This window comes from Cydia amplana, chromosome 22 (genome assembly GCF_948474715.1).
Source record: "Cydia amplana chromosome 22, ilCydAmpl1.1, whole genome shotgun sequence".
NCBI lineage: Eukaryota > Metazoa > Arthropoda > Insecta > Lepidoptera > Tortricidae > Cydia > Cydia amplana.
The window spans coordinates 11,030,723-11,052,314 of record NC_086090.1 but is presented as its reverse complement, the minus strand read 5'-3'; the positions used below and the strand labels follow the sequence as shown (position 1 = coordinate 11,052,314).

The following is a 21,592-nucleotide window of genomic DNA, read 5'->3' as shown; positions in this document are numbered from 1 at the left end:
TTGGGTCTTCGTCTTCACAAAAGAAATCTTGCACAGAGTACAAGTAACTTGCACAGATATCAAAATGGGTGCAAAGAGCACAAAATACAACAGAATGGCAAAAATTAAAGGAGGCCTACATCTTAAAGATTGAAAAGGGCTAAAAAGAAGAAGGAGAAGAAGATCATAAAATCAACTAATCACACAATTAGCATAATAGTTGCAGAATTTATGGATAGACGAAACGCAGTATGCTAGAGGTGCACATTCTCTCATAAAAGTATGTAAAGTTAGGGTAATGTTAAGGGTATGTTAGCATAAATACCTTAAAATCTCTGAAAACTCTGGAACGAATGCAACTGCACTAAGCATTATACGACTTTGCGGAAACTATCCCTGACATAATCGTGGGTGGGCATGACTCGCGTATGGTATCAGATTGCGGATTATGTTGTACCTTAGTTCACACTGACAAAATGTAATTCTTATTGCAAAGACATAAGGTCCACCAATAATCACTTGATCAGCTAAGTGTCTTGGTGTTAGTACGGTCTCGTGGATATAGTTGACTGAGCATTCATAGTCTTTATTGCAAAGGGTGAAGGTCTAGACATAGTCAGTGTTTCTGGTTGTACTTGGCTTGGCTACCTCATCATTGGATTAGAACACACAACTGGTAAATTGGACATACGCTTTAAAACCGAAATTATATCTCATGTAGACAATACGTAACAGCTTTTCATCACAAAGTTAATAGAAAAGGACCCTTTATGAAACTTAGTACCTACTCTCATCATGCCTTTTAGAGCCACCCCACACTAGCGTCTCCCAAGCGTCGGCGTTTAGTCAACTCTATGGCTGCTGCTCGCTCGACGCAACGTTGGCGCAATTGCACAGCGACGTCATTTTCCATAGCACTGACTAGACGCCAACGCTCAAAAGACGCTAGTGTGGGGTGGCCCTTAATGTGTAGTTTTAAAAGGGCCGATTTGCATTTATTGGTAGTTGCATCCAGAAGCCAAGGACACTTTTACGAGCACATTATCTTGGCATAATATTATCTTTATCTTATATTTATGCTCATGATCTTTATCTTATGTTTATGCCCTCTCGAGCATGAGAGGAGGCCTGTGCCTGGGCACTGCTGGCAGTGGGACGTACATATATAAATTATAGGCTGAATGATTTATTTTTTATTTATATATTTAATAGCGAACCGCCCCGGCTTCGCACGGGTTAACAAATTATAATACCTACATAAATCTTCCTCTTGAATCACTCTATCTATTAAAAAAACCGCATGAAAATCCGTTGTGTAGAAGATCAAAGCATACACATGGACAGACAGACAGCGGGAACGACTTGGTTTTATACTATGTAGTGATGCATATCAGTGAAAGAACAAGGGTCAAAGTCAAATGGCTTTCTAAAAGTTTTAATCCTGTGTCGAAAGATGGCAGTAAATTTACTGTGACTACAAATTTTACTATGACAATAAGCCTCTATACCTACTCAATTCTCGTTGGTAAAACGTTTAGTCAGGTGAAGGCGGTGAAGCCCTTATTAACCAGGAAACGGCAAACACACGCATTCGAGTATAGCATTGTGTATGACATAACCGGTGCTAAAATTAGCCAATCAGGGCGCCGGCGCATCGGTGCACGGTTACCGTGCAGCGCAGTAGACTAAAGAAGAAGGAAGAAGGTATTATGATGATGATTCTAAAAGGGCTCACTTTTAGCATCATCGTGCTAGCTGACGGAGTGAGATATTTTTTTTATTCGCACACCGTTCGCCATTGTCTGTCCACAAGTTTAATCGTAACAACTTTCTTACGTTTTACGGTAAAAAAAAAACAAATTCAATATTGAACTCACTTCGTTAGAGATAGTAATTACTATCTTTAATAATAATACTAAGAGAGCAGAATGGCAGCATTTCAAGACCAGCAGTTACATAGAATTAGAATTTAGACTAAGAAAAGTGCAACGATTTTGATAGCATACGCATTGCAAGTGTTATTTATACGTCATAATTTCATAGAAGTTTGACGTTTAAAATAACACTTCCACTGTATCAAAATTCATTGATACAGTGGAAGTGTTATGACTTTTCTTCGTCTATCTCTAATTATATTAATTTTAGGTTCGCTCCTAGAACAAAACAACCTTAAAAATCGAGGACCATGGCTCGAAATCCAGATGCGAAAAAAATCACACACTAAATGTGACAGCACCTTTACGCGTCTCAGCATTTCTTAGTCTATGGTCCAGGTGTAGCCAGTGCAAAATGCACTCCAATTTTCGGGTATTGAACCATTGGATTATGACATGCACTGGTATGCAGCATGTATTTCTGGCCGGGCCTAGTGCCAGCAAACTCAGGTGCGAAGTGGACGTCAATTACTGGCTTTCCGGCAGTGTTTTCACTAAATTATTTGACTACGATTCTTTGATGTTCAAGTATTTGCAATATAATGGGAAGATCGCTTAGATGTCGGTTAGGAATTACAGTAAAATTGAGAATGGAAAGGTCTACACATTGCATTGTAAACAAATTCCACTTAAGACTTTCTCGTACCTAAAGCTTATACATTATTGGCAGAAGTTATTAATAGTGAAAGAGGTGTAAAGTCTAAAGTTGTGCCTCGAATTTAACAGTGAATTAGATGTTCCAGTATACCTAGTTGATAAATGTTTTGACAAGTCGGTTACCACAAAACACATGGCATCGAGCACATAACACATCTTTTCTCGAGTCTACACCTATCCCACATTTTCATAACCTGGTTTAACTGCTTGCTTCCGAGAGTACCTGATAGATCTCTTAAATCGATTTTACATAAATCATTTAATTATTTAGTTATCAGCCTTTCCAATCTAGGTTTTAATAAACGCACAGTCCCTAGAAGCTTTATAACCGATGTACCTGTATAATTGCTACCGTAGCGGACTGACCTGCTGGGAACATACCTTGCCATGTATTAAATATATTCCCAATGGTGGCATTAGCGCATAGTATAGAGTTCTTGGAACAACCAGGATAACATGAACTTGGGATCCGTAACGACGCATTATCATAGCCGAAAGAAGTGGTATTCCACCCTAAAGATCGGTCAAGTACCTTCCCTATCCACCGTTTCTGTGGGATCTTGACTCCATCGACAGGGTTGTCTGTTGGAAGTGATAGCCACTGGGGCAAAAGTACCTCTAAGTATAAGGTGGAGTTCAAAGTCGTAGGCAACCGTTGGATTATAGCTGCGCACTATTGATCGATGTTGAGATCGCTGAATGGGACTTACATACGTCCATCTAAGCTGTGAACGTTTTTGGCAGATATGATGATGATTGTGTATCAACTGAGCTGGTACAGGTTTTCCTTAGTCGTCCATCCCAACTACAAGTTACCGAAATTTTCAGTTATTTTTGTATGGGAAACGAAATGTTCCATCTCAAAATTGTCTTATTTCTTGTAGAATTCTCAAGAAACCGACTTTAAAAATGTTTGGAAACTTTTCGCAACGTTCCTACTCTACAACCACATCAGCTAATCGCTCGTGCTCTCTAAGCGTTTGGAATGAATACTTGTGCGATAAAATAATTAAAAATTGACATAGCGGATTTAGTAATTAAGCTCTAATTGGACCTAGATCCGCCGCTACCCGTCAGAATAATTGGATTCAGAGAAAAATGGCCCCATTCCAGAATGATTTAACTTGAGGCTTCTGCCAAGATAAGATAATCTATATATATAAACGTGAAAGACCTGACTGACTGACTTAAATCAACGCATAGCCCAAACCGCTGGGACTAGAAAGTCCAAATTTGGCAAGTAGGTTCCTTCCACTAAGAAAGGATTTTTGAAAATTCATAAAAAAAAGAAAATTAAAAAAACTCTCCTGCGCGTGCGAAGCTGCGGGCAAAAGCTAGTTAAATTATAATCGTGGTGGCCGAGCGGCTGAGGTAGGACACTTTCAAATTGAAGCACGTGGCTTCAAATTCTGACTCGTACCAATAAGTTGTTCGGATGAGTACAGAACATACATAGTTTGATACTTATCATTATCACTATTTTTCCTTGATGGCAGTCGGTTTCTCAAAATCTATTGCTTGTCCAAACTTTTAGGATGTTTACTATTCCACTAATACGATTCTCATCTAATAAACAATAGTTAGAGCGATTAGGAAACACCAAAAGATTCAAGGTTTATAATTGTCAATTATTAGACAAGAAGAAATTTCAAATAATCCGTCTGTAGCACTCATGTCAGAAAAGAGACATAAGCTTGTCTTCTATATCACTTCACTTATCACCAGACAAAAACGACTAGCCCCTTTTAGAAGCCGAACTCGTAAATCTATCAATTTACACATGTCCTAATTAGTCTTCATATGCGGGAATCCTTATCTTTAAAGTGTCTTTCAAAATATGATCTTTATTAAAGATCTATAAAGAAATAGTGAGTTTAATCTTTGTCAAGATTGTACAATTTAAGTCGTTTTGAAAGCAAAATCAGGAAAGATTTGTCTGTTGTAAAAATAAAAGTGATACAAATAAAAACACCAATGACGCGTTTTGCGATGATACATCCATTCTTAATTAGATTATGTTCGAGCCGATATGTAGTATGTGTAGTTTGTTGTCTAAATTACCTCAAAGATATCGCCGTTTCCGAGGCAAACTACATGACGCTTCTTCTTCTTCTCTCGTGTCGAGGTTCCTCTAAAACTCTAAACAGTGGATGCCCAGAAAGCAGCGGTGCTGACAAGAAGATGACGCTAGTCTTTCATAGAGCTTATATAAGAAACGGTCATATATCAAAATAAATTATTGGTAACGTAGCAACTTGTTTAAGCATATTTCACAACCAATTTGCTGACTTGTGTGTTGGCTGAAATGGGGGTTTTTATAATTTCTACAAATATCTATCTGTATATTTAATACTTAACTGGCTGTTTCCAAGCATCAAGCATATGGGAGGGAATCTAGTTCCTGTTCCCTGATACATAGTTAATACTTAAGTACCATCAATGCGCTTGTTTGTATAAAGGATTTTCTACTTGGTGTATTGTTACGCAAATCAGTCTTTGAGCTCTTATTGTTTTGAAGAGAATATAGGTTTGTGATGCGATGTGTCGTGCCAAGAATCCACGCTGGATTCGTACAGACGTCGTCTTGTTTTCGCCGCGTAATTCGGGAACATTTGGAAAATTAGAGGTGTTCTCAAGGTTGCTGGAATTTCATTTACACTTCAGGAATCCAGGAAAAAATATGGTTCATTTATTTTAAGCAAAAAGTATGTAATTTAATTTCACTTTAGGGAACACTCATGAAGAAAGCAAAATTAGCTCTGGTTTCTAACTTGATGGAATTAATTGAAGAAGCGTCACATTTTCATAGAAATTTAACATGAATGATGACATTTATGGACGTCATTGCGAACGCAATGCAGAGTTAGCTTGGTCTGACTCTAACAGAGAGGCGAATAAAACTAATGATTAATAATGACTTTGTTATTACACACACGTAACAAAAGTACGGAAATAAGAATTTTAATTTAAAATGGCGCTGGTAGTTTCCTCCAGCATCTTTTTCTAAAGGGGCCCACAGATTACCAGTTCGCGCGACGATATCAGCCTGCCAGTTAAACGCAAAAGGTGACAGTTCCGAACAGCTGACAGGCTGAGATCGTCCGGCGAACTGGTAATCTGTTGGCCCCTTAGTATTAAGGGACCAACAGATTCAAGATGCCGATCCAACGTAGAGTTGGTATTCTGTACACCGCACCGTGAGTAAACATTGCAAATGTATTTCGAAATGTACACGGACTGCGAATGCGCTAATGTAAATACTTCCCATGTACGGGTTCGGACTGATAAACAACGCGAGTTCTCATAATAATGAAGAACGACTCTTGTTCAATCAGTCATCGAAGTGTTCTAATGTGTATTTTATATACCACTTCAATGGCAAAGTAGCATACAGCCTACCTGATAATTAACAGTTACTGTAGCCTATGGACGCTTCCAAATCCTGGGCTAACACATGTGCGTGTCCAAGAGACGGAAAACTTGATAATGACTACTTATTTGAAAATGAGCAGGAAGTTAGTTCCACATGCAGTCGCAGTATAAGCGGCGCTTGCGTCGTAGGTAATAAAGTCGCTTTTGGCCTAAAAGCGACGTATTTATAAACATTTTATGTGCATTCGAGAAACGAGGATGAAATTGTCTTATTTTTGGAAAAACGCGGAACAATTGGCAAATGCACAACGTACAGAAATACGTTGCAAATAAATTTCATGTCGGGCGACTCACCTCGACTGAGGGGCTACCGCAAAAACCGAAAATCGCAAATCGAGGGCATTTTAAAATTTCTGTTTTTAAATTTGCGAATTTCGGTTTTCGCGGTAGCTCCTCTGACCATAAGTAACTCTCTTAAAAGGATAGAGGACGACTGCTTTTCCAGACAAACGTATAGTCCCCATTTTGCCTCCCTAATAGGATTACGTCTCTCTACCAGAGTATTTACTCTGGTAAAAGATGATTCAATTTTTTGGCCATTCATTGCCATGGTGGTTACGGGTCTTTTAACATCCTGGTTTTATGGTAAGTAAAATAACAAAACGTGCATTTTATGAAAATTATAAGCCCTTTCTATAATTAGTCTACTTAGCATATTATAGAAAGTACAATAGAATAAGTATACGGTATAAGTACGGTACGGTGGTAGCAGTATAACATCACTTATCAATCAATACATATTATAAAACAAAGTCCCCTGGCGCGTCTGTCTGTCTGTATGTTCGCGATAAACTCAAAAACTTCTGAACGGATTTTCATGTGGTTTTCACCTATGAATAGAGTGGTTCTTGAGGAACGTTTAGGTGTATACTTTGTAAAGGTTTTGTGTAAATTGGTTGAACTATAGCTGTGTGAAGCCGGGGCGGGTCACTAGTAAGTTATAACAGACAACGTTTTTCGCCTGGCTGACGGGTCAAAAAAAAGATACTCCAAATAATAAACTGGATATAATTAATGTGTATAAATCTTAAATCAGGGCAGTCTGCGTTCCACGTAAAACATAAAGCCGTGATCTTTGAATGTAGGTCATTGACTGACTCGTGTCCAACCGATCGAGTGACTCATCAAAATAACAATTATTGCGATTGTTTTTAATAGGTATGTACTTACCTATTTTATTTCTTGTTCTGTTTTAGCCGACTGTCGAAAGGAGGGTTATGTTTGTAGATTTTCGATATCAATTAAATCATTGGCATACCATACACCGTGTTGTATGTTTATTAAAAATAAAATACTCTCCCGACCGATTTCGACCACGGCGACTGTTTCAACTCCGCTGCTGAAGATATGTTATGAAGTGTCATTAGATTTATGTCAATTAAAATTTATATTTTTGAAGTGAAAACTTCTTTAGGGCACTGTGCACTTCTTGAGGTGGGGAAAAAATGTTAAACTCGAGACAGCGTAAGACGATCACGTGACCGTAAGATTTAGATGGCCACTCATTTAGATGGCATATAAATCAATAAAGAAAAACTCAATGACATTACATGAAAAACTGTTACACGTAATGTCATTGAGTTTTTCTTTATTGATTTAAATGCCATCTAGTGAGTTTCGCTCTAACTGGTATTAATATAACTCTAACTAATACTAACTAACAGTGATGTGCTTAGGGGTTTCAAATAATTAACGCTAACGCTAGATGGCGTTAACCTCAATTATACATAGTGCATTTTGCACTAGCCATTGAGTTTTCACTTCTGCCGGCACTCCCTGAGTGCAACCCCTTGTTTTTAGGGTTCCGTAGCCAAATGGCAAAAAACGGAACCCTTATAGATTCGTCATGTTTTTAATTTCCTTAATTCGACTTGTTGTTCCTTTTGCCAACTACTAACCAACTACTGAAGGGTATGGTTTGGCATTGGCAAGTCATTTTCGTCAGTAGAATTAGGCGTCTAATATAAAAAAGCGGCCAAGTGCGAGTCGGACTCGCCCATGAAGGGTTCCGTATTTAGGCGATTTATGACGTATTAAAAAAAAACTACTTGCTAGATCTCGTTCAAACCAATTTTCGGTGGAAGTTTACATGGTAATGTACATCATATATTTTTTTTAGTTTTATCATTCTCTTATTTTAGAAGTTACAGGGGGGGGGGGGACACACATTTTACCACTTTGGAAGTGTCTCTCGCGCAAACTATTCAGTTTAGAAAAAAATGATATTAGAAACCTCAATATCATTTTTGAAGACCTATCCATAGATAACCCCACACGTATGGGTTTGATGAAAAAAAAATTTTTGAGTTTCAGTTCGAAGTATGGGGAACCCCAAAAATTTATTGTTTTTTTTCTATTTTTGTGTGAAAATCTTAATGCGGTTCACAGAATACATCTACTTACCAAGTTTCAACAGTATAGTTCTTATAGTTTCGGAGAAAAGTGGCTGTGACATACGGACGGACAGACGGACAGACGGACAGACAGACAGACATGACGAATCTATAAGGGTTCCGTTTTTTGCCATTTGGCTACGGAACCCTAAAAATGAAAGTGTTGTTTTAAACGTCACACTTCTATGAAATTATGACGTACTAGCTGTTGCCCGCGACTTCGTACGCGTGGATTTGTATATTGGTGGTTATATATTCTACATTAGCTTAGAACATTATGCAGCAAAATATTGCAGTAGGACGGTTAATCATTTGTTAATTATTAATATTATCAACGCATGAGACTTGTCTTTCACAACCTACGAAGTTTCTAGCCCCTAACTAAATAAAATTGTTCTCGACATAATCCCTCTCAACCCCCTTTGAAGATTTTCATGTCCTCTATTTAATAAAACCTACTACCTAACTACCTATTTACGAAGTTTGAAGTAAATAAAATGTGAACCCTATAAAACTTTCAACCCCTTTTTAACCATTTTAGGGGATGAATTTTTAAAAACGCTGAAGTTACTTTTCTTGTATTCTAATAATATGCCTTTGTACAAAGATTCAAGCCCCGTTCTCACAAAAATGTTTGAACTCCATACAAACCACCACCTTGAGATATAAATTTTCAAAAACGCTGAAATTATTTTTTTTCCGTTTTAAAATAATACCTTTTTATGAAGTTTCAATTTCCTAGCTTAAAATAAAATTTGAACCCCGTACAAACTTTCAACCCCTTTTTAAACCTGTTAGGGGATGAATTTTACAAAACGCTGAAATTACTTGTATTGTCTTCTAATAATATCCACAAATACAAAGATTCAAGTTCCGCGCTCGAAAAAATGTTTGATATCCATACAAACTTTCAACCCTTTTTTCACCACCGTAGGGGATGAATTTTCAAAAACGCTGAAATTAGTTTTCTTGTATTTAAATTTAATATCTATTTGCAAAGTTTCAAGTTCCTAGCTTAAAATGAAATTTGCACCCCAAGACGAACATTCATCCCTTTTTTAACCCCCTTAGGGGTTGAATTTCCAAAAAACGTCGCAATTACTTTATTTTGTGATCGGCTATTATGCCTTTCTAAGAAGTTTCAAAGCATTTGTAATGGATTTAAACTTTCAACCCCTTTTTAACCCTGTTAGGGGATGAATTTTACAAAACGCTGAAATTACTTTTCCTGTATTTTAATAATATCCCCAAATACAAATATTCAAGTCCCGCACTCGAAAAAATGTTTGATATCCATACAAACTTTCAACCCCTTTATCATCACCTTAGGGGATGAATTTTCAAAAACGCTGAAATTAGTTTTCTTGTGTTTAAATTTAATATCTTTTTGCAAATTTTCAAGTACCTAGCTTAAAATAAATTTTGAACCTTTCAACCCCTTTTTAACCCTGTTATGGGATGAATTTTACAAAACGCTGAAATTACTTTTCCTGTCTTTTAATAATATCCCCAAATACAAAGATTCAAGTCCCGCGCTCGAAAAAATGTTTGATATCCATACAAACTTTCAACCCTTTTTTCACCACCTTAGGGGATGAAATATCAAAAACGCTGAAATTAGTTTTCTTGTATTTAAATTTAATATCTATTTGCAAAGTTTCAAGCTCCTAGCTTAAAATGAAATTTGCACCCCAAGACGAACTTTCATCCTCTTTTTAACCCCCTTAGGGGTTGAATTTCCAAAAACATCGCAATTACTTTATTTTGTAATCGGCTACTGTGCCTTTCTAAGAAGTTTCAAAGCATTTGTAATGGATTCAAACTCCACCCCTTTTTAACCCTGTTAGGGGATGAATTTTCAAATACGCTGAAATTACTTTTCCTGTCTTATAATAATATCCCCATATACAAAGTTTCAAGTCCCACACTCACAAAAATATTTGATCTCCATACAAACTTTCAACCCCTTTTTCACCACCTTGGGGGATGAATTTTCGAAAACGCAGAAATTAGTTTTCTTGTTTTTTAATATAGTACATTTTTACAAAGTTTCAAATTCCTGGCTTAAAATAAAACTTGCACCCCATACAACCTTTCATCCCCTTTTTAACCCCCTTAGGGGTTGAATTTTTCAAAATCGCTTCTTATCTCTTGTACACTTTATAAATTCAACCTAGTGTGCAAATTTCAACTTTCTAGCTTTTGTAGTTTCGGCTCTGCGTTGATGAATCAGTCAGTCAGTCAGTCAGTCAGTCAGTCAGGACACTTGCATTTATATATATAGATAAATGACACGTGCACTGTATATGCAATCAAAATCGTTGCAGAATTGAGAATTATCTTGGTCTTACTCTAAACGTTTCTTTTTAAATATTTAAAACAAGTACTATATGTCTTGTTTGTAAATAAATGATTATACTGATAAAACAAGTACTTATACCTACTTACAAACTAAACTTTAATTCCCAATTATCACTGGAACGTTTCGAACCCTTTCCCCGGAACCTGGAAACGATGTAACGAAAGTTGGCCAACGGTTTAATGGAAGGAAAACACAGTGTCGTGTTACTTCTTTAATAGGGACGAGTATATATAGAAATACTTTTTCGGTGTGGTCTTGTTAGGGCGTGAATAACAAGTAACAAGTCGAGGTGAAAAATAACAAGTGATTTTTTGGAAACTATAGTACATGGATAGTGTAAAGATCGCTCACACAAACAAGAGTTAGAGCAAAATCTTCTCACTTTTCAAATGGAATTTTCAATAATATTATTGAATAACTGTGCATTATTTATAATTTGGCGCAGACAAATGAATATGTTCTACCTAAACATCAAGGTTTAAAGTGCAGAAAATCTACGTATTACGAGAAAATATGCCAATAAAGTTGTATGAAATTCACGCAAGGAGAACCACCTTAATTAGAATAATAACATTTTGATGCAAATTTGTACAAATTAGGGGATGAAATAAAAGTATTTTTTACAGTTCTCAGTATCATCAGTGAGCCTTTCGTTGTCTTATGATTTTTAATTGTTCTCTAGGTTTAAATTTGACGTGGATCGAATGAATGATATACAAATAAACATAAAAAAAAATTACCGATCAAGTGCGAGGGGTCGGATGAAAAACTAAGTAATTAAGTCCGACTCACGCTTGACTGCACATTTCGAATAGGTTTTTCCTGTCATCTATAGGTAAAGAACTATTTTGTGTCCGACAGATAGACAGACGCATGAGTGATCCTATAAGGGTTCCGTGTTTTTCTTTTGAGGTAAGGAACCCTAATAAGGAATAAAATAACAATGCTGTGAGTTTCAGATGCTCCACCGCGAATAACGAAAATCCAAATTGATTTTTATCTCTCTATCGCTTAAATACGCGATGCAGTTATGTACTCTGACACAAAGTTACACAAGTATATGGAGAAACATTTTATCCAGTGATAAATGATAATTATTACATGCCTAATTAAAGATATTGCAGTTTAGTTTTAATTGGAGATAAGTTTTTAGTATTTCCTTCGAATACCAAGCAATTACTATCTTCTTTTATGTTTCGTTACTTTTAAATGGAGGATTTTGATAGCGTTTAGACTTTTACGATCTGTATTTTAATTTATTTACTATAAAAATCGAAGCTTGACGGACCATTTTCAGTTTAACTAAGAAACTAAAATTGAATTTATACAACAAAATTTTAAAGCGAGGCCTTTAATTGGGGCATTATCTATGAAAAGGGTCGCGCGGCATTGGATTTATATCGGAGCATCGTTAATAATGACGTAAGCGCCATAGACAATATGGTCCCTTTTCATAGATAACGTCACAATTTTTATCTCCGACAGAAGAACGAATTGTACATTCGAAGTTGGGTTTCAGAGTTTGATTCCGATTTCCGAGGTTGCTAAAGCTTCCAGGGTTTAGGATAGGATATGATCGTATTGTATAATAGCGGCAAAAAATCACGTTTGTTGTATGGGAGCCCTACTTAAATATTGATTTGGTATATGGCCGCTGACCCAACCAAATACTAATATTTGTTGGGTTAGCGGCAACAGAAATGCATCATCTGTGAATTTCGACTGTCTAGCTATTATATATGGTTCATGAGATACAGCCTGATGACAGACAGACGGGCGGACAGCAGAATCTTAGTAATAGGGTCCCGTTTTTACCCTTTAGGTACGGAAACCTAAAAACGGACCATCCATAAAAACCAAGTACTAAACCCTAAGCTAAGGAAATGATGAATCTCGAGACAAACGGGAAAACAGTGAGATATATTCGCCTAGGGTGTATACGTGAGTTATATATAACTTTACGAGCTATAACATAACGCTAGGTGGGCAGGCTATGTGGAACGCATAAATTAGAAACAAGACTGACTCAATCGCGGAGATAGTTAAATTATCACAGTTTAATTAATTAGTGGCTCTGGAGGGATTATACATTTTTAGTCATATAGACTAATCCCATAAATTTCCATACTAAATTGTTGCCATGTTTAAGCATTTTACGTCAAAAATGTGACATAATTCTCTACTATTTATTCTATTATGTTGATGTAAAACTCAAAATCACATGCTGACACATCATACCTACGCAAAGCGAACACTCACTTCGCAAACCGAAATGAATCAATGAAAATAAATAACGTTTACTCATTTTTGTGTATAAAAGACGGGATTATTTGTCCCTCCTAAACATTTCAGTTTTGACTCTGAGAGAGCATAGTTTGTGGACGTGAAGTGTTAAAGAATTAAAATGTTGTTGGTGTCACCGATTTCGTACGGTAATTATTGCGAACTTATTTATTTATTGTTATGAAATTAGTTTGTTAACAAAATCAGGTGGTTGCTGCCTGTTAAAATGTTGCCTTATTAAAATTAATAATGAGGAATGCACATGTTATTAATTTTGGATGAAGCCACATAGTCCGTCATCTATCAAACTCAATAATATTTAGCTTTATACTGTCAGATTTTATATAATATTTCGTCGTCCAACTTGCTATTTAGTTACACTTCCATTTGTTTTTGGCCTTCGTATCAAATTTATAGAACAGGGGCCCGTTTCTCAAAAAATTGTGGCCCAATACATTCCACGACTGAAGAGTACAACTGTATGTACGACTGTATGTACAAAGGGAAGCCTTTCCTCACAGACTCTAACAGTATATTTTTTACAGATAATTTACAAGGTGCTTATGGAATGTAATTATTTTCCAGAGCACAAGATGGCAATGGCTACAGCAACGCACAACTCCGTCGCTTCGACGATGGAGTCCTCTCAGACCCTCATCCAGTCGGAGTCGAGGGTCCAGAGGAGCTACCAGGAGGTCCAGCAGGTGTCGGCAGCGCACCAGGAGCAGCGGCAGGTCAAGAAGAAGAAGTCAATGAGGAGGCATAAGGACGAGGGGACTATTTCTGTAGTGAGTACCTTTTGTCTTGTAAGTCTTCGATCCACCATGGAGTCCCCTCAGATCCCCATACAGATGGAGTCGAGGGTCCAGAGGAGCTACCAGGAGGTCCAGGTGTCGGAACAGCGGCAGGTCAAGAAGAAGAAGTCAATGAGGAGGCATAAGGACGAGGGGACTATTTCTGTAGTGAGTACCTTTTGTCTTGTAAGTCTTCGGTCCACGATGGAGTCCTCTCAGACCCTCATACAGACAGAGTCGAGGGTCCAGAGGAGCTACCAGGAGGTCCAGGTGTCGGAACAGCGGCAGGTCAAGAAGAAGAAGTCAATGAGGAGGCATAAGGACGAGGGGACTATTTCTGTAGTGAGTACCTTTTGTCTTGTAAGTCTTCGATCCACCATGGAGTCCCCTCAGAATCCCATACAGATGGAGTCGAGGGTCCAGAGGCTACCAGGAGGTCCAGGTGTCGGCAGCGCACCAGGAGCAGTGGCAGGTCAAGAATAAGAAGTCAATGAGGAGGCATAATGATGAGGGGACTATTTCTGTGGTGAGTTTAAAGAAGAAAGTCTAATAGTAAGAAAAATATGTCAAGGTGGGTGGGAACAGAGATACCAGAATTTAGAGGACTCGGAGCGGCGGATAAACAGGAACATTTATAGTGGTGATTTTATTTCATTGATGGTGTCTGCCCTTAGGTATACCTACTACAGATCTTGATATAAAAATGTGATCCAAAAATGCCTATGTTATTTATAAGTACTTACCTAGATACGTTCCGATTTCTGCGTCAGAGGAGGCGAAAAAATTGGGTTGTAAATAAATAAAATGCTTTGATTTGTTCAAACGTTGGCTGCTGATTATTGTCGAATACTTTCTTTCAATTGAAAATTGAGGAATGTTTTTATTGACAATCGACTTTACTTTTTAACAAGCTTTTATTAGGTCGACCTGTAGGTAACTAACTATGTAAAGGAATCTAAGGTAACTAATTTAACCATCTTCCAAGGATCGTAGCATCATGAAAATTGGCAGCTGTATGTAGTTCTGATGACAATACAATAATATGCTACTGTCGAACTGATCTGATGATGGAGACAGGAGGTGGCCATAGGAATTCTCGATCTGTATGTAACTAACATGTAATGGAATCTAAGATAACTAATTTAACCATCTTCCAAGGATCGTAGCGTCATGAAAATTGGCAGCTGTATGTAGTTCTGATGACAATACAATAATATGGCACTGTCGAACTGATCTGATGATGGAGACAGGAACTCTGTGATGAAACAACGCAACCTAATTGTGTTAGGGGTTTTTAGAATTGTCTCGATGAGTATTAGTTGTCTGTCGTAAGAAAAGTACAGTCAGCGATAAAAGCTTGTACCAAAAATTAAATTTTTGCCAAAAACTTATTTAAAGAGGAGAGCCTCAAATACGGTTTTGCCTTTTACCCCGTGTGCTACTCTGCAGCGGCGCCACCATAATGAATACCAATGAATTATATGGTGAAATGATGTACCTAAAAAGTACATCATGTACCTATAATGTTTATGACTGTACCTGTGATAAGAAACGAAATAATCGGCATTGAAAGTGGCGCCGCTGGGGAGCATACTCCCCAGCGGCGCCACACAGTACTCATAGATAGAAATGATATTAGCTATTTTTTTCTTATGTAAATTGATGTACTAATGCTGTTTATTACGTACCTATTGAAAAAAAGAATTATTTTGCATTGATTAGTGATTTTATTTACATTTTTATTCCGCATTCCGCCTAATAGATCAGTCAAATCTTACAAAAAAATCTCCTAAAAAAACATTGCGTGATGTAGTTCTATATTTTTGTGTATGTTGTTTGGAGTCCTTAAAGGAATGTGACACTATGTTTTGCAAGCAAAAAAAAGTTGTGCTCCCTTCGTAATTTGCAAAAAACTGCAAAAATTTCGAACTTTTTTCAGTTTTTGCACTTTTATTTTAAAACTATGGGTTTTTGGTCAAAGCTTGCTATGTAATGTTGAAAGAACATTAAATTTGGAACAATTTAAGCCCATTTACAGCGCCGTATGTCAAATAGTTCATGAGATATGGAACTTTAAAAAAAGGTTATTTTTTTCCTTAGAATGAAATTTTTAGATTTTTCTATATTTCAGGACAAATATCGGCACAACCGCTCATGCTATGAGATATATTGCGTGAATAAAGTTGTAGCAAATTTAATTACCTTTCATTTAAGTGCAAGAAAGGGTCAGTAAGTTCTACAGTTTTCTAGTTATCGTAAAAAAATGAAATTGCTATAATGAGGAAGGCAACTAATGTATTGTTTAAGGCATTGTCAAAATCCCTACAAAAGGCAGTACCACTCATCTACGCTTTTACCGGCCTTCTCCGATAGCAGCAGAGCGATGTTAGAGATCAAGCATTTTTAAAATGCACTCCCCTCTTACGAGTAAGCACTTCATTCATTCAGTAATGAAAGCAAGATACAAACTGTAGTTTGGCTTGTTTTTCGGCTCCACTTTTTGGCCGTAGCCATTGATTGTAGTCCACGATACCGATTCTTATTTAAGAATTAGTTTTGGTTTTGATCTTGTTTTGATACGATCTTGACGATAGTTCACAGTGATTGGCGTGGTGTTGGTGAAACGCACTGGGATCACTGAAAGTCGTGTCATTAGATGTCTGTCGCTTCTTGGTGCTCTTGAGTCTACTGTGAGTCGTGTTAAATACAAGATCACGATAATATCCAAACCATAACAAATTGATACATCAGAATCAGCTACCATTACCCACTCTAGGTATACGTTTGTGTTATCCACGGGTTTTAACTAGCAATATCCTATTAGGTACGAGTCTTTACATAGGTGTATAGATTGACAAACCAAATCGGGAATAGAAGAAGAACTAAAGGAACTAACTGTAGAACTTACTGACCCTTTCTTGCACTTAAATGAAAGGTAATTAAATTTGCTACAACTTTATTCACGCAATATATCTCATAGCATGAGCGGTTGTGCCGATATTTGTCCTGAAATATAGGAAAAACTAAAAATTTCATTCTAAGGAAAAAGTACCCTTTTTTTAAAGTTCCATATCTCATGAACTATTTGACATACGGCGCTGTAAATGGGCTTAAATTGTTCCAAATTTAATGTTCTTTCTACATTACATAGCAAGCTTTGACCGAAAACCCATAGTTTTATAATAAAAGTGTAAAAACTGAAAAAAGTTCGAAATTTTTGCAGTTTTTTGCAAATTACGAAGGGAGCACAACTTTTTTTTGCTTGCAAAACATAGTGTCACATTCCTCCAAGGACTCCAAACAACATACAGAAAAATATAGAACTACATCACGCAATTTTTTTAGGAGATTTTTTTGTAAGATTTGACTGATCTATTAGGCGGAATGCGGAATAAAAATGTAAATAAAATCACTAATCAATGCAAAATAATTCTTTTTTTCAATAGGTACGTAATAAACAGCATTAGTACATCAATTTACATAAGACAAAAATAGCTAATATCATTTCTATCTATGAGTACTGTGTGGCGCCGCTGGGGAGTATGCTCCCCAGCGGCGCCACTTTCAATGCCGATTATTTCGTTTCCTATCACAGGTACAGTCATAAACATTATAGGTACATGATGTACTTTTTAGGTACATCATTTCACCATATAATTCATTGGTATTCATTATGGTGGCGCCGCTGCAGAGTAGCACACTTTACCCCCGGGCCGCTAGAGGTAACATTCGGATGGCATGGTTATATACCTATGTATACCAGGATCACCTGGTGGGCCACCTAAAAAGCTGCTTTAGAGTTAGGGCTCATTTAGACGGCGCACGAACTCGTATACGATTTTGGTTACATTGCGGACCATTGAGGTGACATCAATTCAGCCGACCGGTCAAACGACGCAATGTAATAAAACTCGCATACGAGTTCTCACCCCGTCTAAATGAGCCCTTAGTCATAAATAAATAATGCAACTCAATCTTGAAACATATTACTGCCTGTGCGATCACTGGGTGATGGAACATTACTTATCTCCATATCAGCAATTTCACATGTCCAATTACAGATTGAAGATACGCAGCAGACCGTAGCATTCCTCTCACACACGCGAGTATCAACAACACTGATTAGTCTATTGTGACGATTTGATTCATATTTATGGTTGTACGGAATACCATCCCAACTTCTAACAGACAATATGCTTGACGACATTTTTTTTAATTATCAGTAGACCAGGTTTGTTTTGAGGATCAAAAGACTTAAAAAAAATCATGACGAAAAAACTGACGGTTATCACAATTGATGCGATTCGCACGTCGCTTCGATGTTGTAGCGCGACAACGCTATGCGCGTATTACAGCGTACCCTTTGTTTCCCATAAAGTTTTAAGTCATAATGTATTGTTTGTCATATTATCTTCAGTCATAACCAGGGGTCGGACAAAAAGTGCGGATGACGTAAAAATGACGTAATCTTGCACACAGGGTGATGTTTGAGTTTGTATTTAAACTTCCGTGTGACATGTAGTAACAAAGTAGTATTAATGAAGTAACAAAATAATCGTAAATATATCCATGGAATTAATAATACAGGTGGTAGGGTGATGTAGTGAATAAAATAAATTTCACGAAACTTGTTACCATAAGGTATAATTATTTGAAATTAGTTAGAACACTTAGAACAAGTCTGTGGGATCCTCAGATAAATAGGTTTAATAGTCAAAAGTGGGAACAGTAGGTAAGATTAGTAAAAATAAAAAAAGATAATTTGATGTTATTATACTTTTATAGCTAAATTTTAGCTAAATATAATCGTGAAGATACAATAGCTAAACAATAACGAAGTCAATTTATTGTTCATCTGATTGACAATGTGTCAGTCAAAAACGTACTTACTCATTTCAAGTGGCGATATCGTTTAATGAAGAGATTGATAAATGATAACTGATAATTGTTTATGAAAATCAAAAATACTATTTGAAATCATCCTATAAGTGGTTTGACGTCATCCGCACTTTTTGTCCGACCCCTGGTCATAACACTGAAACCGTTAACTTTTCAGCATTTTCGTATTTAAGGTTATCCTATACATATAGGTTAGGTTTGTTTTATGGCAATCCTGAAAAGTGACGCGTTTCTGTACCAAATAAATTACGACTAACGAAAATGCGGGCCAACGATACATTATGACTTATGACTTTAATATTTTTGGGAAACAATAGAGACCCATTATAGCGACATCCCGCTCGGACCAGGGATGTTGCGGATGCCGATATTTTGACATCCGTGGATGCGGATGCGGATTTTTAAAGGCTCATATCCGCGGATGCGGATGTCAAGGTAGGTACATAAAAAACGTCAAATATTACATTTTAGTAACTTTTATTTCAAAAAACCGGCCAAGTGCGAGTCGGACTCGCGTTCCAATGGTTCCGTACATTAAGTCCCACTCACGCTTGACTGCTCATTTGTAATTGTTTTTTTTGGCTAATGACTAAATTACCTAGCAGTCTAGCACTTACGCCGATGCTAAGACGTTCTGTACCGACCTGTTCCACATCCGCATCCGCATTAAACTCCGCATCGATTTTATGCGGATGCGGATGCAGATACGGATGTTGAAAATAATGCGGAAGTTCCGCGGATGCGTATGCGGATATTCGCAACATCCCTGGCTCGCACATCGGAGCAACGTGCGAATCGTTTCCAGTGTTATAATAACCAGCCAGCCTATTATGGATAGCTTTATCCATCTTTATCCACGTGATAAAATAACTGTCACTGTTTAACACCGTGGGAAAGAAAGTGACGGACACCGTTTTATCACGCTGTCACGTAGACAAGAACGACCATCATATCCGTACAGTATCTTCATCTTCACGAGTTAAAGTGCATCAGAGGTGTTAAACTTTTTAGTGCGTGCTAATTGTGAACATGTTCACTTGGAACACGTCCAAATATTTAACTCCACTTTTGCCGTTTTGGTACTTAGGGAGATGAGCCAAAAAGCGCTAACAATCATACATTTGCTAAAAAGGACGCTAAGCACGAAGGATTACGTACATTGACCCGCGTGTTCTTATCCCTATCGCACGCGCATAAATTTATTGTTGTCCCGCTTGCACAGTGGCATTGACCGCCGCGCCGGCATCATCAATGTATGAAATTCTTCGTACTTTAGCGCCCTTACTTCTGACTTAAGGGGCCCACTGATTATCAGTCCCCCAGACGATATCAGCCTGTCAGTTCGGAACTGTCAACTTTTTGTTCTAACTGACAGGCTGCATGATGTCTTACTTAACCTTTTCAACGCTTTTCGTCCCATGCTAAAATGTGGCTTATACGCCAAATGGTTGCAATATGAAGAGCGAAAATAAACCTTATCTGTCAGCAGGAAAATTGCTTTGACAGCGTCCGTCATAGCCTTTTTAGTGGCTGTTGGCGTCATGGGCACGACAGCACTCGACCACTTTAGTGGCTCTTGGCGTTGAAAAGGTTAAGGTCTTACTTTTGACAGTTTTGACGACTGGTCTGGCCTAGTGGGTACTGGGTAGTCACCCTGCCCGTGAAGCCGCGGTCCTGGGTTCGAATCCTAGTTAGGGCATTTATTTGTGTGATGAGCACAGATATTTGTTCCTGAGTCTTGGGTGTTTTCTATGTATTTATGTATGTGTATATTATATTATATCGTTGTCTGAGTACCCGCAACAGAAGCTTCCTTGAGCTTGCTGTGGGGCTTAGTCAATTTGTGTAAAAATGTCCTATAATATTTATTTATTTAAGGGAAAATAGACTTTATTAAAAGATAATAACTCTCAAATCTCCTTCCAGTCCAAGAGCTCATCCAAGCTCCACAAGAAGATGCAGGCCGCCGACGAGAACCCCCAGTGCGCTGCCTGCTCGCGCCCCGTCTACGCCATGGAACGCATCAAAGCGGAAAAACGTACGTGGCATAAGGAGTGCTTCCGCTGTACGCAGTGCAACAAGCAGCTCACGTAAGTATACTTGGTCAAGCAAATTTATTCAGTAGAAAAAAGCGGCAAATTTGAAAAATCTCGGGTTAGCAACACTACGTTTGAATTATCTGTGGAACTGTTTTATTTAAATTTCATCGTTGTTCGATGTACATTGCTGTTTTTTGTTCGCATCCTAGGGACAATTTTTTTGAAACTTTAAGGTCTTGTATTTCTTTATTATTCCCATATATTTTTTAAGTTTCCAATGTATTGTGATAAATTGCTCATTTTCTTTCTATTTAACTCTTGGAGGATACAACTAAACGGAGTAGCCATTAACAGGCTTTCCCCTCTGTCGAAAATAGGCGGCCAACGGTCATACACAATGTATGGACTGACGTTTATCTGACATGGCTATTTTTACGTTACGCATACATTTGACGTTCCCCTCCCCCGCAAAAATCGGCAGACTGTTTTGTACAGAAAATTACAGACATGGCGTCTCCGTTTGATTATATCCTCCAAGATTTAACTAGATTTAATTATAAAATTCAAGATGTGTCAACACTGTCAACAAGCCTATTGATATAATTTTGTTAACAGTGTGGAGACATACCAGAGCGACCACACCACTCTCTACTGCAAGCCGCACTTCAAACAGCTGTTCGAACCCAAGCCCGTCGACGGAGACGACCAGACAGACGGTAAGATTATCATATATACATACATACATACATAGCGCTGGTGGCCTAGCGGTAACAGCGTGCGACTTGCAATCCGGAGGTTGCGGGTTCGAACCCCGGCTCGT

The 21,592-nt window shown here is 37.6% G+C and overlaps 1 protein-coding gene and 1 long non-coding RNA gene across 2 annotated transcripts in view; both read left to right on the top strand.

Annotated features, from left to right (window-relative positions):
* The first annotated feature begins 13,109 nt into the window (after window positions 1–13,109).
* LOC134658356 (uncharacterized) lies at window positions 13,110–14,001 on the top strand. The gene is made up of 3 exons (XR_010097698.1): window positions 13,110–13,189; window positions 13,626–13,735; window positions 13,925–14,001. It is a non-coding gene; the product is annotated as an uncharacterized LOC134658356 (long non-coding RNA).
* Window positions 14,002–14,026: 25 nt separating this feature from the next.
* LOC134658532 (F-actin-monooxygenase MICAL3) overlaps window positions 14,027–21,592 on the top strand; it is a gene marked incomplete at its 5' end in the record, with an annotated part of 34,428 nt that continues 26,862 nt past the window's right edge. Inside the window, 3 exons of the mRNA XM_063514219.1 lie at window positions 14,027–14,176; window positions 20,660–20,823; window positions 21,388–21,488. Coding sequence (XP_063370289.1) covers window positions 14,027–14,176; window positions 20,660–20,823; window positions 21,388–21,488 — 415 coding nt within the window. The remainder of the gene's footprint in view (window positions 14,177–20,659; window positions 20,824–21,387; window positions 21,489–21,592) is intronic.